This window comes from Saccostrea echinata, unplaced genomic scaffold (genome assembly GCF_033153115.1).
Source record: "Saccostrea echinata isolate AGI-Se365-2 ecotype Australia unplaced genomic scaffold, CSIRO_AGI_Sech_v1 ptg000042l, whole genome shotgun sequence".
In the NCBI taxonomy this organism is placed as follows: domain Eukaryota; kingdom Metazoa; phylum Mollusca; class Bivalvia; order Ostreida; family Ostreidae; genus Saccostrea; species Saccostrea echinata.
The window spans coordinates 4,021,811-4,037,421 of NW_026889791.1; the positions used below are offsets into that span (position 1 = coordinate 4,021,811).

Below are 15,611 nucleotides of genomic sequence, written 5' to 3' on the forward strand. Positions count from 1 at the left end.
ACCGATGACAGTTTCATAGCAATAACATATGTATAATACTTGGGGGAAAACACCTATGACCATCCAGGGCCTCCTTGGTTCACCTCCACGCCAGACTCCAAAGATGTCCATTCTTTATGTCCACGTTTACAGCCTCAGATTATTTATACTACATATTCGAACATACTTAGTACCAAATACATCAAAAAGGTATAAATAGAACCGGAACTTAATTGATTAGATCCACCTGCATGGTGTGGTTTCGATAAAAGGCCAGAGACGTAGGACTCGACGTCATTTACTGCCAACTGAAATTTGACTAAATCTAGAACACCGGTGATTTATGTTTGTAAAAGTGATCACCTTATAAGGAAAGTGTCATATGAGAAATAATTGCGTATTGTATACCAGATATATTGCCCAACACGGTCCAGCCTTTGGTATCGAGTTTCATCTCCAACTGCATTATAGCACGCGACACTTTCGCGCTTCTTTAGTCAACAACTTTTTTTTTTGAACAGACACCTGCTCCGCAAAAAACAACAGGAAATCTACACGCCAGGTGAAAGCGTGCCAGCAAATAGAATCCTAGCTGAAGATTGCATTGAAAAAATAAACATTATTACATAATCATGACAATTTTCATGATAAAATCTGCAGGGAAAATTTTGACGGGAATGTGTATAAGAAAAGAAAGCCCACGTGTTTATTTCTTACTTTAAAAAGTTTTTTTTCCTTTAAATTGGCAGAATAAAATTCATGAACAGACGCCGACGACGGCCAGATTTACTTTGTGATCCATAAAAGGAAATATGGGACTTGTGATCACTACCTACAGTTTTTTTAGATCCTGATTAAAATACAGACTTGTTCTCTAATTTTTGAGTTTCACGATCCAGTGAATACCAATAATAAAAAAGAATTGGAAGAGCTGTAATAGTTATCGTACGATAGGTCACGAAAAGAACAGAAACATTAATTTTGGGTGAACTTAAAATTTTCTGATCTATAAATTGGGGAAAGTTAAAATATCATGCAGATCCTATGTGTATAACACATTTCCTTTCTATTTGTTCCAATCAAAAAAACCGGGGGGGGGGGGGGAATGGGATAATAAATCATTTGAAAGTTAAATTATTGTTCCGAGTTCTTATACGTGAACCCATATGCTATGATACACACACAGCATAAAGCTTTTTTTATTCACTTCATAAAAAAATGAATAACTCATATTGTTCAATTGTTTATTAATCAAAAGTACATTTGTCCCTATGTACTTATCAAGGGGGAAATGCAGTCTAATTTTATTAAATCAACGTTGTTCAGGAGTTGATTTAAAAACTGTGTACAAACTGTCCATTTATAAAATTCAGCGCAACGGATCACTGCTATTTCAGTTCTGGATTCAGTTTTAGTCCTTATTCTGTAGTGCTGATAATGCTGGTATTTTCCTTGTTTTCATCCTCTATGTCCCCAGCTTCGTCAATCTGCATTTCCCCGTCGTGGGCCTCGCTGGAGTTGAGTTCCCCTGATTGATCCCCAGTATCGTCTCCTTCCTCTTCCGCCTCCTCCTCGTCGTCGTCCTCTTCCTCTGCGTCCATCAGGAAAATCCTCACTCGTCTTCGTGACGAAAACAACTAAAGTGAGAATGAAAGTAAGTGTGATTTAATTGAAATCTGAAACCATTCCCCACAGAAATCATCTTATACTTCTTAACACTGGAAGAAAAAAAATAATCTACATACAAAAACACACTTCATATCTCTGTAACTTTATATCTTAACGCAAAGTGGAACGTCTATTGATAATGTCCTCGTCGAACTGGAAACTGTCACTTAACACATTCAGTCTCACATCTATTTACTTTTCAAAAATATCCCATTCATGCACATTTTCATTAACAAGATTTATATAAAGATCCGTCTTGAGGGATTCTATTTTAAAGGACTTTAAAGGAATAACAAAGATAATGGTTTTAATTTGAGAATCATATTCAACTATCCAGTAAGACTACTCATGTATCCCTTTTACATGACCAAGAAGCATTAAATTTTTAACGGATCCCACACAGAAAATGATAAATATGATTAACCCCACTTACACGTGCGATTTTCTATGCCACTAGGACGACACACGAATTAAACACACAGGCTTACAAAAAAGTGTGGCACTTCTTTTGCAATTACCCCTCATTTAAGTAAAGAATTGATGTTCAACGTTTTCTAAACTCTGTAGAACAGGTAGGCTATCATGAAATCAAATTCAATATATTCTTTTTTAATGAGTCAAGTTCTAGATTACACTTGTCAAGGACAACAATTTTTAAATAGCAAATGTCGATCCAAATAAGGACTCTCTGCTAGTAATACATGTACTAGTAAGTACTTCTATATGCCTGACAATTGTTTCACTCGAAAGTTTAACATCACCTTAGCTCTATAGCCAGAGACACGCTCTGAGTTAAGCTAAGAAAACATTAGTGGCTGTGTAAGGACTTACTACTCATATCTAAGAAAACATTAGTGGCTGTGTAAGGACTTACTACTCATATCTAAGAAAACATTAGTCGCTGTGTAAGGACTTACTACTCATATCTAAGAAAACACTAGTTGCTGTGTAAGGACTTACTACTCATATCTAAGAAAACATTAGTCGCTGTGTAAGGACTTACTACTCATATCTAAGAAAACATTAGTGGCTGTGTAAGGACTTACTACTCATATCTAAGAAAACATTAGTGGCTGTGTAAGGACTTACTACTCATATCTAAGAAAACATTAGTCGCTGTGTAAGGACTTACTACTGTAGCCGTTTTTCTGGTGCCACTAACTGCAAAAGAGTGAGCTCTCATATTGTCTAAACGCCGACAGCAAGAGGGTTCCAGCCTGTCGCCAACATCCAACGTGTTACTGGAAAGAAATTGTTCCTCCGAGTCACTGCCTCTCAGGAAATTAATTTTACGCCTCGAAGCTTTTGTTCTTAAAGGATGTTACATATAATTTGACAAATTATTAATGTTCTCAAGAAAATTTTTTCTCAACTTCTCCAAAATATGTAGCTTTTTATGACTTTAAGCCGTATCCATGGTTTAAATTTTACGCCACAAAAAATCTATTCACTAGACTTCCATTGAACGTCTTTGTGTGTGTATGTGGGGTTGGGGGGAGGTAATTTTTCTTTCTTTCTTTTTTTTTTTTTTTTTTGAAGAAGAAGTAAGTTTGTATGATTTCAGGCAAAAGTTTCAAAATTCTTGAAATGTTTCTTTGAAAGAGATTTCCGAATCCTTTAAAATCAAATAGGCTATATTAATCAAAAGTATAGCTACATTTTGGCTTCTTCCACCCCTGTCTCTTGATTAACCATCGTGTACATGTCGTCTGCTATCGTTGTCAGTGGTAACTGTACCAGGACTGGACGTTCCTCTTTAAGGTCCTGTACCAATAGCATGGACATAGTTTTCTCGTCATAAAAAGCGATGTCTAAGATTTTATGGCGTGTACATCTGAAATTAAATGGTTCTATTAATGAAAGAAAAATGAAGTAAAATTATATGAGATACATGACATCAGCAGGATTCACTGAAGGCAGAGTTCTAGTATTGGAAGAGTACTCATTTTCAATATTATAAAAAAAATATTCTAAAAATAAAATGTTCACCGAAATGAGTGGAAAATATTTCAAGTATTCTTTTTCTAATGTGTTAGTTTCAATCGTGGACTCTCAGAACTTTCATGAAAGCAGTAAAATCTCTATTTTTTACGAATGTTTTAAATTAGATATTGGATGACAAGTCAATAAAAGGTCTAGAAATACGGCCATGTTACACATCTAGTGAACCTAGCTCTCTCTTCTGTTATAATCATAAACCATCAAATCATAAATCAAATTCCAGTTTGGTTCTTTCTTTTCTTAATCATCAAATTGAATCTTGATAAATTCAATATTTTCAAAAAGGCTTCCATTGAAAAATTATATATATAGCACTATAAAATTGAGTGATCTCACGAATCTTTTCTATGTAAATATTTTGATGTTAAGGACCAAGGAAACATTTCACTGAGACGTTACCAGATACTTTGCACTTCCTAATATAATGTAAATGAACTGATGGCAGATCATTCATACATTCTACTGATAGTGCAAAAAAGATATAAAACAGAAACTTTCATTTGATATTGAATGGAATAATATAAATTCTATATTTTTAAATAGCCAAATTTCGGTGGTTCATTAAAAGGATGCAACTACTATCATAAAAACATGTTGATTTGCAGTCATAAAAAGTACACTGTATATGGAATGTGAAATATGTTCTGTGGTTTGACCACCTATAAAAATATCACCGACATGTATACAAATCCTCCCCAACACTTTGGTCAGATCGTAAAAATAGGGAACACACCAGTTTTATTTTCAAAAGTTCAAAATGTTATCATTTAGTGTGCCGTTTTTCTATCACTGAGCATAAGATGAAAGGTAGTTAAATGTATTTTTACTACCGTTCGCATGTAGTGAACATTTTTACACCCTCCTCTTGGCTACTTATGAGTCAATTTTGGAGATTAATAACAGTTGGTTTTAATAAAAACATAAGACCCTTGACACCAGCATTTGGCTTAACCTATCAATTTCCTGCCCGGTAGCAGTGCAGCCGCATTGTACAGCAAAAACCAATGACAGCTTTCAGTCGGAGACAAAAACTCATCCTTTAATTTCGACAACAATGGGATGTGACTTTTTATATCTTATCCTTCAGGTGTTTGGTACACAGTAACAAAGCGTGCACGGCGAGGAGTGACCCATCACATGGCCTTTCTGGCCAGGTCAGCTGGACTGGCCAGAGGTCATGTGACCCTAGGCCGAAGATCCTCTACGTTAGAAGCAGAAGACAGGGCTCTGGAAAGATCGCCATTGTTGGAGCCAGTGATGGATGAGAAATAAATGGGTGGACTGATAGTGCGAAGGTATTCCATTAATTGTGGAGAATACAACGTACTAGATGCAGATTGGCCAATAAATTAGACATCTTTATAGGGCTACTTGAAATAATATAAAGCAGCTATTTTGAAAATGATAAAAGGATGCACTACATCATTTTGGTGTCCCGTAGAGAAGTTCTGGGGGACTACGAACCAATTACCAAATAAAATATTACAAAACTTTTTAAAAGCATTTGACTTATTTTCATTACAAAGATAGATCGATGAACGTGTCATGTTCTTTTTTAAACATTATGTTGTTGGGGAAAAAATTACAAGTTTAATGAAATGCGGTACGCTTCCTTGTTCAGTGACCGACTTTGCTACACTTCTTCAAAAAGACTAAATAATTTCATCTTAATGCCTTTAGATATCATAAAAGTATCGCCGAAAACGCGGCGGCATATTTTTTTCAAGAAGACTCGTGATAAGAAATGTCAAAATATTTAATTAAACCTCCAACTACGCAACTATTAATTTGGCCTTGAGACTTCCTACAGACCTAAAACTTTTTAAAAAATCAACAGAATACACCCAGACCGCCTTCCAACTGAATAGAAAACCAGATTAACATTGCAACGGCACCAAAGATGCACATCTCATTATAAGAGTTTTGTAAAAACAGTAGAGTCATCTTAAAACTTGCTATGATAAAAGTATTTGATGCTGTCATATTGTAATTTTTGAATTTACCGGGTGGTAGTATATTGTAATTTTTGTATTTACTATCATCCGGTAAATTCAAAAATTACATTATGACAATGCCATAAACTCCTACCAGGTAAAAATTGTTGCTATGTGTCATGGTTACCATAGCAACATGCCCTAAAATTTGAAAAAATAAAATTTTAGACATGTTCAGTGCCCCATTACTAAAGTTTGCAGCAATGCAGAAAAGTGACAGTGACTGTTTCCAAAATCTAACAAGACGTTATCTTGTTCACATGATAAAAATTCATATGTTTGGGAAAACAACTACATGTATTACATGTATAATTCACTGATGAATTTCAGTAAATGTCTTCAATAAAACAGCATATGAAAGAGAATTGTTAATTTTAAAGAAAATGTCACCGGACTATGATAGTGATTATTTCATCATGAATTCCAAAATTTTGACATACATGTGCACAGAACAAATATGCTAGAGGTTTTTAAAGGCTAAGCAGAGCAGAAGCGGCTTTTGTCACCAATTGGTAAAATCTATAACTGTTTTAAATTTGATGTTTTACTGACTATAGACGATAAGGGCCAACTAAGAACTAAACTATATGACAAACGAGATAACTTCAGCTTTTCCGTCGTCAACTTTCCTTATTTATTTATTAATATCCCCCTATAACCTGAATATGGTGCCATATGTCTCCCAACTCATTCCATACTCAATTTCTTAAGTTCTATGGTAGTTATAATGACCTTCTTTGCAAATACAACCTATCATTTGGTCGTTGTTAAGCCACTGTTTTTATACTACATGTACATTTAACTACAGATTATTTCTTCCACCTGATTGATACATATATAGGGCTCAGGCGGGAGTGACCTGTCGACAGGGCATGATTACTCCTGATCCCACCTATGAAATTTCCAGGGGGTCCATGTTTTATGCCCTGTTCACAGGGTATGTTTTATGAGATAGATCACTGTTCGTTATCTTCACGCTTCTCATGCATTTATTTCATTGGTCATTTTTAATTTAGGAAATTTTCAGTTGACAAAATCGAATCATTATCTAATTGTTTTCCTAGACAAACTTTATGACTTTGACGCCTGTCAAAACAACTTTTATACTGACATGTACGTGCTCTTCTTTGGTGAAATAACACGTGCACTCTTTTTAAAACAAACTTACCTTTCTGAATTAATTTTTTTGTTGAAAAATCACCGTTTTTTATTTACTTTGATTTATAGATTGCTATTCAAGAGTTCCAATTACAGACACTTGTTTCTGTAATAAAAATATATTATTGGGGTAAACTTTTATTTCAGAAAAAAAGTGCCTTGGGTTTCAACACTTCCCCTTAAAATAAATATCACCAATGTATAACCTATTATAGACTCAAAAAATAAAAACTACATTGTGCACTTCTTGTACTATGTTTTATGTTTTGCCCATTTGGGTTTTGATTTGGCAGAAAATTCTATTCTATCCTATCCTGTAACTCTTGAGGATTTCAAGTATCAAAAAATTTTTTTCTCAATGCATCTTTAAATTTTTTTTATATAAAACTATGTGTGCAGCAGCTGCAGAACAGATCCTATCCTCTACATAAAGCTTTGTTACTGGTCAGATGAGGACATTGTTAACGAATTAATTAACTTTCATTGTTAACAGAAACAGGTGTCTTTAATACGGTCAGTGTGATTATCGATAATATAGAGTGTAAAAAAAGTCATGACCGGACATTGTAGATCTATCCTGGTCACCCCAGGACACAACCAATCAGTGGATACTGGTCATTCTGGGACAAAGAGAAACTAAATCTGAAATTTACATGATATTAAGGGCTGGTCAGCTTAGGACGAAACAAACTGGCTGGTTACCTTTGGTCATAGGGCAAAAGGCTAGAATCTAAATCGAACAAATGCAAAGAATCAGTTTACAGTGACCGCAAAGCTAGTGGTCAGCTCAGGACATTGGTAAAGCTGCATCCCCCCCACAAAAAAGTTTGTTGGAGGTCACATGGGCTGGACCAATATGAACAGTATGAATTCTACTTTCACGTCTGGTACATTTAAATACATGGTAATCTATAAAGAGGTTTATTATATGATTGAAAAATTCCCATCTCTCTGATTGGCTGAGATCCAACAATGTTAGAAAAATACTACGTTATATTGACCTGCACGTGACCGTCCAGTTCAGTATAAGGAATTATTTATTCTACATTGGACCAAAAATAGATAGGGAAATTCCAAATTGATGCACATAGTTTTGGAAAGTTATTTCACTTGCACCAGACTTCCACTCATATGAACATAACATTAAGGCACATAGATTCTTGGGTGAGGGGTGGGGGTGGGGGCTGCAGGAGGCCTGCCCCTCTCCCCACCTTTTGAGAATGTAAAGTTTTAATTTAAATTTTAAGGATAAAAAATTTCAATGAAGCCCCATCCCCTCGTTTATGGACCAAATTAAATTTTGAGATTGGAGAATTCTTTTCCTTTTTTTTTGGGGGGGGGGGTAGTCAAAGATTTGTTTTCAGGTCAGTTGTCATTTTTTTTTCTTTTAATGCCCCCTTTTTCAAAATCAATCCTATATAAGTGCCTGACATTTATTTTTTCCACATTGCACCTAAACTAAAATTAAAAATTCCAAAATAATACAACTGGGTTTTTTTTTTTTACCCCGTTTCTCTCATTATGTTCGGCTAGTACTTCAGTAAATGTGAACAAGTAAGATGGCATGGATTGCCTTTAATGAGTGTGTGTCATTTAATCATTGAATCATATAATAAAACAATTATTGCTGTTTTTTCGGTCAATACGATGATTTAGCCACCTTCGAAGTACAATATTTACCTCGCCCTTCGGGCTCGGTGAATATTGTACTCCTCGGGTGTCTAAATCATCGTATTGACCTCAAAAACCAGCAATAATTGTATAATAAATTGCTTATGTATAAAATTTAACTTTATTTCTAATTTGATCTTTAATCTTCTAAAAAATTATGCCAGAAACTTTTATAACAAGCAATATAAAGCTACAGAACGTAAACTCACTTGACAAAAATAAATATTCAATATCCAGTTTTTTCTGTCCCTTATTGCATCGTTAAATAATAGTAATGAAAGCAAATGGTAATATCAAATGACCAAAAAAGCTTTAATTTTCGTTGTTCTTAAAATCTCGCCTGGCAGTGGATAAAATCAGTTCCCCAAAAGGATACCGCCAGCTGATGTCCACCGTTTGGTGGACAATAAAACATTAATTACAGTTGTAGCCTTCTGTTGAATAATTAATATCCTAACTAGAGCAGAGCTCGTTGCAAAGCAACGAGTAGGTCTTCCGTTGGAGCTGCGAACAGGAAGAAGTGACCTTGAGTCAAGGTCATGCCACACTCTAAGGTTATAAGCAATCTTGTAAGGGGTATCAACTTGCAATGTCTCACCAGTAGAAAGACAGTTAAGGAATGTTATTTCTCCGTTGATGACCTTGAACTCGTTCAAATGACCTTGCATCAAACCATGACACACTCTGGTTATAAGAAAACCCCATCTATGTGTAACCGACTCGACAAGTTAACACATGTTCTTTCAGACCATTCATCCAGTCAAAACATTCTTTCCTTAGTGACCCTAAATTTAATCAACATGGCCGTAGGAACCGAGGGGGGCGTGCCCCCCCAATAATTTTGCCGATATATAGATTACAATAGTAGACATAGATACTATAGCTTGTGCCACCTCAATAAAAACGTCTGATAACCTTCTTTTTTTTTTTTTTTTTTGCTTGTCAAGGGATTTTTGGTAGTTGGTGACCTTTTTTTTTTTTTGCTTGTCAGGAAATTTATGGTAGTAGTGCCCCCTCAACTGTCAACTGAAAATGTATGGCTGTGCCCCCTCCCCCCCCCCCCCCAAAAAAAAAAAAAAACTGAATTTGCTTCCTATGGGCCTGATCAAGGCAATGATACACTCTGTATGATATCAGCGATACCCTTTTGTGTGTTTCGGACTTGACAAGTTCACAGTTTGCATTTATTGCATGATAGTGAGGGAGACATGAAGATTTCTTCGCCCATAAAAAATCATATTCCGCGAGGGCAACATGAAGATTTCTTCGCCCATGAAAAATCATACTCCCCGAAGGCAACGCCAGAGGGAAATATGATTTTTCATTTGCGAAGAAATCTTTATGTCTCTATTATGCAATAAATTGTTTATAATACCGAATTAACCAAAATGCAGGAATTACAAAGGAGATCCAATGAATAAAGCAAACATGCATTTGATGAGAACGATATGAAAGAGATGTAAGTTACAGGTACACCAATAGCCTCGTTTCATTAAAAAAAAAATCCTACGTGACAAGTTTGTGTGATCACACCAGTAACATTCAAACACCATTACATTTTTACACATTTAAATCGACACAATCAATCAACGATAATATGTTGACGGTGCGACCGTTGGGCGAGTGCATTGTTCACTTAATTTTAAGATCCGCCTCTTCAAACAGCACGAGACATTTGGAACGTCTAGACTGTGACGTCTCATGAGGTATGTTAGCTGTACTTCCATAAACGAATTTTGAAAAGTGCAAACATTTTAACAAAGAACGTTTAATCTACTATCTGTATGCAATTCCATTAATTAAGGTGATTTTTTGGGGTGAATTTTTAGTTGTTGTTACCGCGCGAACGAAGTTAGCAGCGTCGCTATAAACAATCTAACTCCTCACTCGTTTAATTGTGACGTCACAATCGTGAAACACGACGTTTTGTTGCAGGGCAAACATGATGGACACGTGACTTTCTCGGCCAATCAAATTCTATTTTACTAGTGATTTTTCACTTGTAAGCTAGTTTTCACAGAGGTATAATAAACGTTTTTTAGACCATACATCGAAATAAATTATCATAATTTCTATAGTCGTAATTTATTAGGTTCAACTCACTGCTTTAAAGGATCATTGTAAATGTTTTATGCCCGATTTGGATACTGAACAACGTGTGATTTTTGAAACACTGATGCCCCCATATGGCATCTTATGGCAAAAGTTAAAGTTTCTCAAATGCAAGTCAAATTCCATGGTCATGATCAAAAGATAAAAAAATGTTATTACCCAAATTAAGGTCTTGAACAAAGAATATACTGTGAAATATATACTAGTATAGCAGCAACAGTTTAAAAGTTATTGCCAAGGTTAATTTCTTTAAAAGGTCAAACTCCAAGGTCAAGGGATCATAATTGTTTGTACTTGATGGAAGGTCTTAATTGTTACAAGGAATACACATATGGTTTTAAAAAAGCCTTAGCACCAACTGTTCAAAAGTTAAAACCAAGGTTAAAGTTTTTCAAAAGTAGGACATACTCAAAGGTCAAGGTAAAATGGTCAAAATTAAAGGTATACAATGACAGGCCTTGTCACAAGAAAATTACCTATGTAATATAAAAGCCCTAGTACTAGTCATTCAAAAGTTATTGTCAAGGCTAAAGTTGTTTAAAAGTTGGTCAAACTCCAAGATCAAGGTGAAATGGTCAAACATATTTATACCCAAGGAGGAGACTTATCACAAGGGATACAGATGTGAAGTATAAACGCCATAGCACCAACTGTTCAAAAGTTTTGGCCAAGGTTATAGTTTGGTAAAATTTTGCGAAAGAGGATCAAACTCCAAGTTCAAGGTCAAGAGGTCAAATATGTTGGTACCTGAAGGAAGTCCTTGTTACTAGGAATACACATAAGAAATATGAAAGCAGTAGTTCCAACCAATCAAATTTTATGGGCATAGTTTTTTGCGGACAAAGAGGCTAACACAGTCTAACAGACAAATAGACAGGTGGACAGGACAAAAACTGTTTGCCCCCGGGATCTTCGATTACAGTAGCATAAAAAAATGTCGGCGTCTTTGGGTTTTCGCATTGGCCTTAAATCTGAAAATCCAAAGGATTACAAGGTGTATTACGATACGCTTTCACATCATGTTCTATAACCCAGAGCATATTGTCTGCAAAGATAAATATTTAATTCAGTATTTAATTAGCTATGCATAATTATCTATGTTGTTTTAAAAAGAAAATATAAAAAAATATTTGTTTTATATTTTTCGATGTAGAGATATGCAGAAAATGTTTTCCTATTTTAAGTCCTATCGCAATACATATTTAAAAGAAAGTGTGTGTTGGAGGGGGGGGGGTCATTACATTTTTGCTGGGATTCGCCTATGTATGACCGTAGAGAAACAAAGAGTGGGGAGGGTGCAAGCAGCAACTAAATCAAAATTTACATATTAAAACTACAGCAAAAGACTATTTTCAGAAGGTCTGCCCCCCCCCCCCCCGGTACAATCCGTACAACGGACCTGTGAAAAAAATACTGATCCTACATTCAGAGTCCCAGGGCACCAGGAAAGAGTGGCAAAAAGAGAATATCGGTTTATTTCAGTCTATAAGTCGAATCAAAATATCTTTTCCTCAAGAGTCTTCTTTCTTTGAGTTCATCCCAGTGATCGTGTGATTTATTTCATTTAGTTTACGTTCTGTACTGGACTTGGAAAATGAGGACATCTTTAGGTTCCTGAGCTGGCCTTGAAGCCCGCAGAACAGATTTTCTGCTTTATGATAAATTCAAGTGATATGTAATCCGGTATTAATTTTGTGTTGCTTTTTTTAATGTTAATTTCATCAAGAAATATGAAAAATTAATGTTTTAACTATACACAGTGAGGCATTTTTTGTGTGGAACGATTATCAAATGGGGTTTTCACGATTTTTTCATATGGTACACATGATGAGTAAGTGCAATAAATATAATTTGTGGAAAAAATGTCCAACAAGCCCCGGGGTTGAATATCGGGGGGGGGGGGGGGGGGGGTCTGTCCACAAGTACCTTTTGTCAAGCCCGTAGAAAGCAATTTCAGTTTTTTTGGAGGGAGGGGGGCAAATAGAAATTTCCACAGGTACTTGTACTCGATTTTTTCCTATGGTACACATGATAAATAAGTGAAATAAATATAATTTGTGGAAAAAAATGTCCAACAAACATCGGGGTTGAATTGGGGGGGGGGGATCCTGTCCACAAGTACCTGTGGAAATTTCTTGATACGTAAACAGAATTTAGAAGCATGTATAAGACATCAATTGAAGGGGAGAGGGCACGGCCGTAATTAAAAGTTATATAGAGACTAGGAAGGAATGAACTGTCATTAAATTTTGGTTAAGAACTATTACCTAAACTCTTCACTTTCACATTTTCAATTACATATTCTTGTTTTTAAAAAGCTACACATGTACATTGATATGTATCTATTAGATGCATAAATTATGTTATTAATCATTTTATCTTAAAGGAAAAGTAAAAATCTCAATCAAACTTGTTCCGCATATTATGCTCTCTGATTCATTACTCAGCAGATGCTTCATATACATAGACTGCAGACTGCAGGTGTGATAAATTCACAGCATGCAGCTCCAGCCTTAATTCCAACTTTGTTCCAAAATATTATTATTCAACGCGAAAAATTAGAATTAGCCGATAGAATATTTTGAATCACTTCGGAAATGCTGCCGTAACACCAGACTGAGTTCACAATATCGAGTGATTTTGATTGACAGGTGTAGCGCCGTTGAGCATGGATTTCGTGTAACTGCAGATTGTGGTTGAAAATAATAAACAAACAGATCTAAAGAAAAGATATTGTATACTGTACATATATTTGTTAAGAACCAGTTCATTCATGAAACGAATTTAGTCGTATTATGTGGGCCCATGTTAGATCATTTAGGGTATTCCGAATCACCCCGCATATCGCGACTCTCGGTAATTTACCTTACCGCTGTACCTCGCACGACACATGCACAGGTGTGACAACCAAACAGTCATTATTAGTAAGGTCTATACTTATTGCATACAACAAATAAAGAGGTAAACATAATGCGTTAGCTAAAAGAATTAATTATTTTAATTCATCAACTTCCTACCCTTTTCGAAGAAAATGCCCGTGTAGAAACGTTGCATGGTATTTCTCATCGATGTCGTGGCGTTGTTGGTGGATGAAACATGGCATATAAGGTATCGATAGAACGGCAATTTTATAAGCTTTTGTGAGTATTATTTGTTTTTTTATAACACCTCAAAAATATACTAGTTATGGCCGAATTTGTGGCCCCCTATAGTTTCGAACCACGTGTGTACATGCCCCTAGCCAAATAAATTGCACACGCTACATGTATACTTGTTATATGTCAGATTATTATTTTTTTTATAACATTGTTTTTCTTAAATGCAAGGGGTATAAAAGTAATGATTTGACAAAGCAAGAGCTATAATAAGACTATCCCGGGTCCCGGTATACACTTGATCAGTGTTGATCAATGTTGATATGTACGAGTACACGTATGCAGTGATATACGTCATTCTTGATAATCATGAAATCTAAACATGAGTTGGTTTAATTCCTTTTCACAATTTTTTTTTATCATCATTATATCATTATTTGGTAGCCTACTCGTAGAATTATGACTGTTCAATGTTAATTATTTGCATTAAAAAAATCACATAGGTAAAAAAAAAAAATTACATAATTCTCATGATTATATTTACAGGACAACACTTTACAATCAGGTAATTTCAGAAAGTAAATATTCTGTTGGTATTTGCTTTTCTGCATGATCCGCCTCTGAGAACGCTGTTTTATAGTGTTGTCTACAGAAGGGGGGGGGGGGGGCTTTAATAACTTAATAAAAAAAACCAACAACATTCAACAAGAAAATAATTCTTTTTATTTTTTGATACTTTTGGTAAACAATACCAACTAATTAATTATAATGTTGTTATCTGACTGTTTTTAGCCATTCACCTGGTGATTCGAAATACCCGGAAGTGACCTGCAATACACTAAAAAGGTGATGTAAATATAACCCCTGTCAAGGCCGCTGTATCGTAGATAGACTCGCCGTGTAATGTAGATTTGATTTTTCATTGAATTGGCTTTCCTTTAATACCAACCAACCATTTATAAACTTGTTAATAAAATCGTTTACCGTCAAAATGTAAAAAGTGATTCGGAATACTCTAAATGTACTCGTTATAAAAACAACTCATTATCAACTCAGTGGACCGATAATTTACTTCAAAATAAGCTATAGATCAATAAAATTGATTTCAGATTAACCAATATTTTGTTGCAAAGATAATGTAAAACAGAGACCGGGGATTTTGTATTTCTCTGTATTTTAAACACTTGCATGCATGTATATATGTATGTATCCGTAAAACTTTTCGATTTTCCCGAGAATTCATCCTCACAATGTCAATTAAGGTTCCGAAATCACATGTGAGGATGCCGAGAATTAAAAAAGTCACCTCCACTTACAATTATCATGCATGTGTACATGCAGTTTAAAACACGAGACAGAAAAATAAATTGTTGCAAACTTAATGGTTAAGTCGGCAATTAAAATGCGTAAAACTTGAAATGAATAAATGCACGGGCGGTAAGGATTGATAAAAATAAGCGTGAGATATAGAGTAAAATAAAATAATATGTAAGATTCGAAATGATTTCAAACCCAATTTTCCATTAATCGCTATGAGTACACAATGTATTTTAATACCGATATGACCCCGGCTCTCTGCGGCCACGTGTGCACGAAGACTGGGTTACAAAGCGACAGAGCAGAATGTAAACTGTGCTGTAAGAAAGCATGAATTATTGTATGTTTAAAAGTATTATTTGATGTATATACATGTAGTTTAATATTTAATGAAAAATTAAATGAAGAAACAATTAAGAGACTGATAGTAAAAATTATACTTTACACAAGTATTAATACTTAATACTTCCATCACTAATTGCAATTATTTGCCTTAGCACCTTTTCAATTACAATTGAAATAGAATACAATTACACGGGACAGAGAAATAAATTGTTTGTTTGTTTTTTTAAATCGTATTTCTGTGTCGACAGTGAACAGGCCGGTAAAAGCGATT

At 35.0% G+C, this 15,611-nt stretch overlaps 1 protein-coding gene across 1 annotated transcript in view; it reads right to left on the reverse strand.

Annotated features, from left to right (window-relative positions):
* Positions 1–1,247: 1,247 nt before the first annotated feature.
* The window catches only part of LOC133201185 (anaphase-promoting complex subunit 4-like), a 56,767-nt gene continuing 42,403 nt past the window's right edge, over positions 1,248–15,611 (reverse strand). The window contains exons 25-27 of the mRNA XM_061336972.1: positions 3,305–3,481; positions 2,780–2,888; positions 1,248–1,616 (exon numbers count right to left, since the gene is read on the reverse strand). Of these exons, the coding sequence (XP_061192956.1) occupies positions 1,398–1,616; positions 2,780–2,888; positions 3,305–3,481 (505 nt within the window). The 3' untranslated portion in view covers positions 1,248–1,397. The remainder of the gene's footprint in view (positions 1,617–2,779; positions 2,889–3,304; positions 3,482–15,611) is intronic.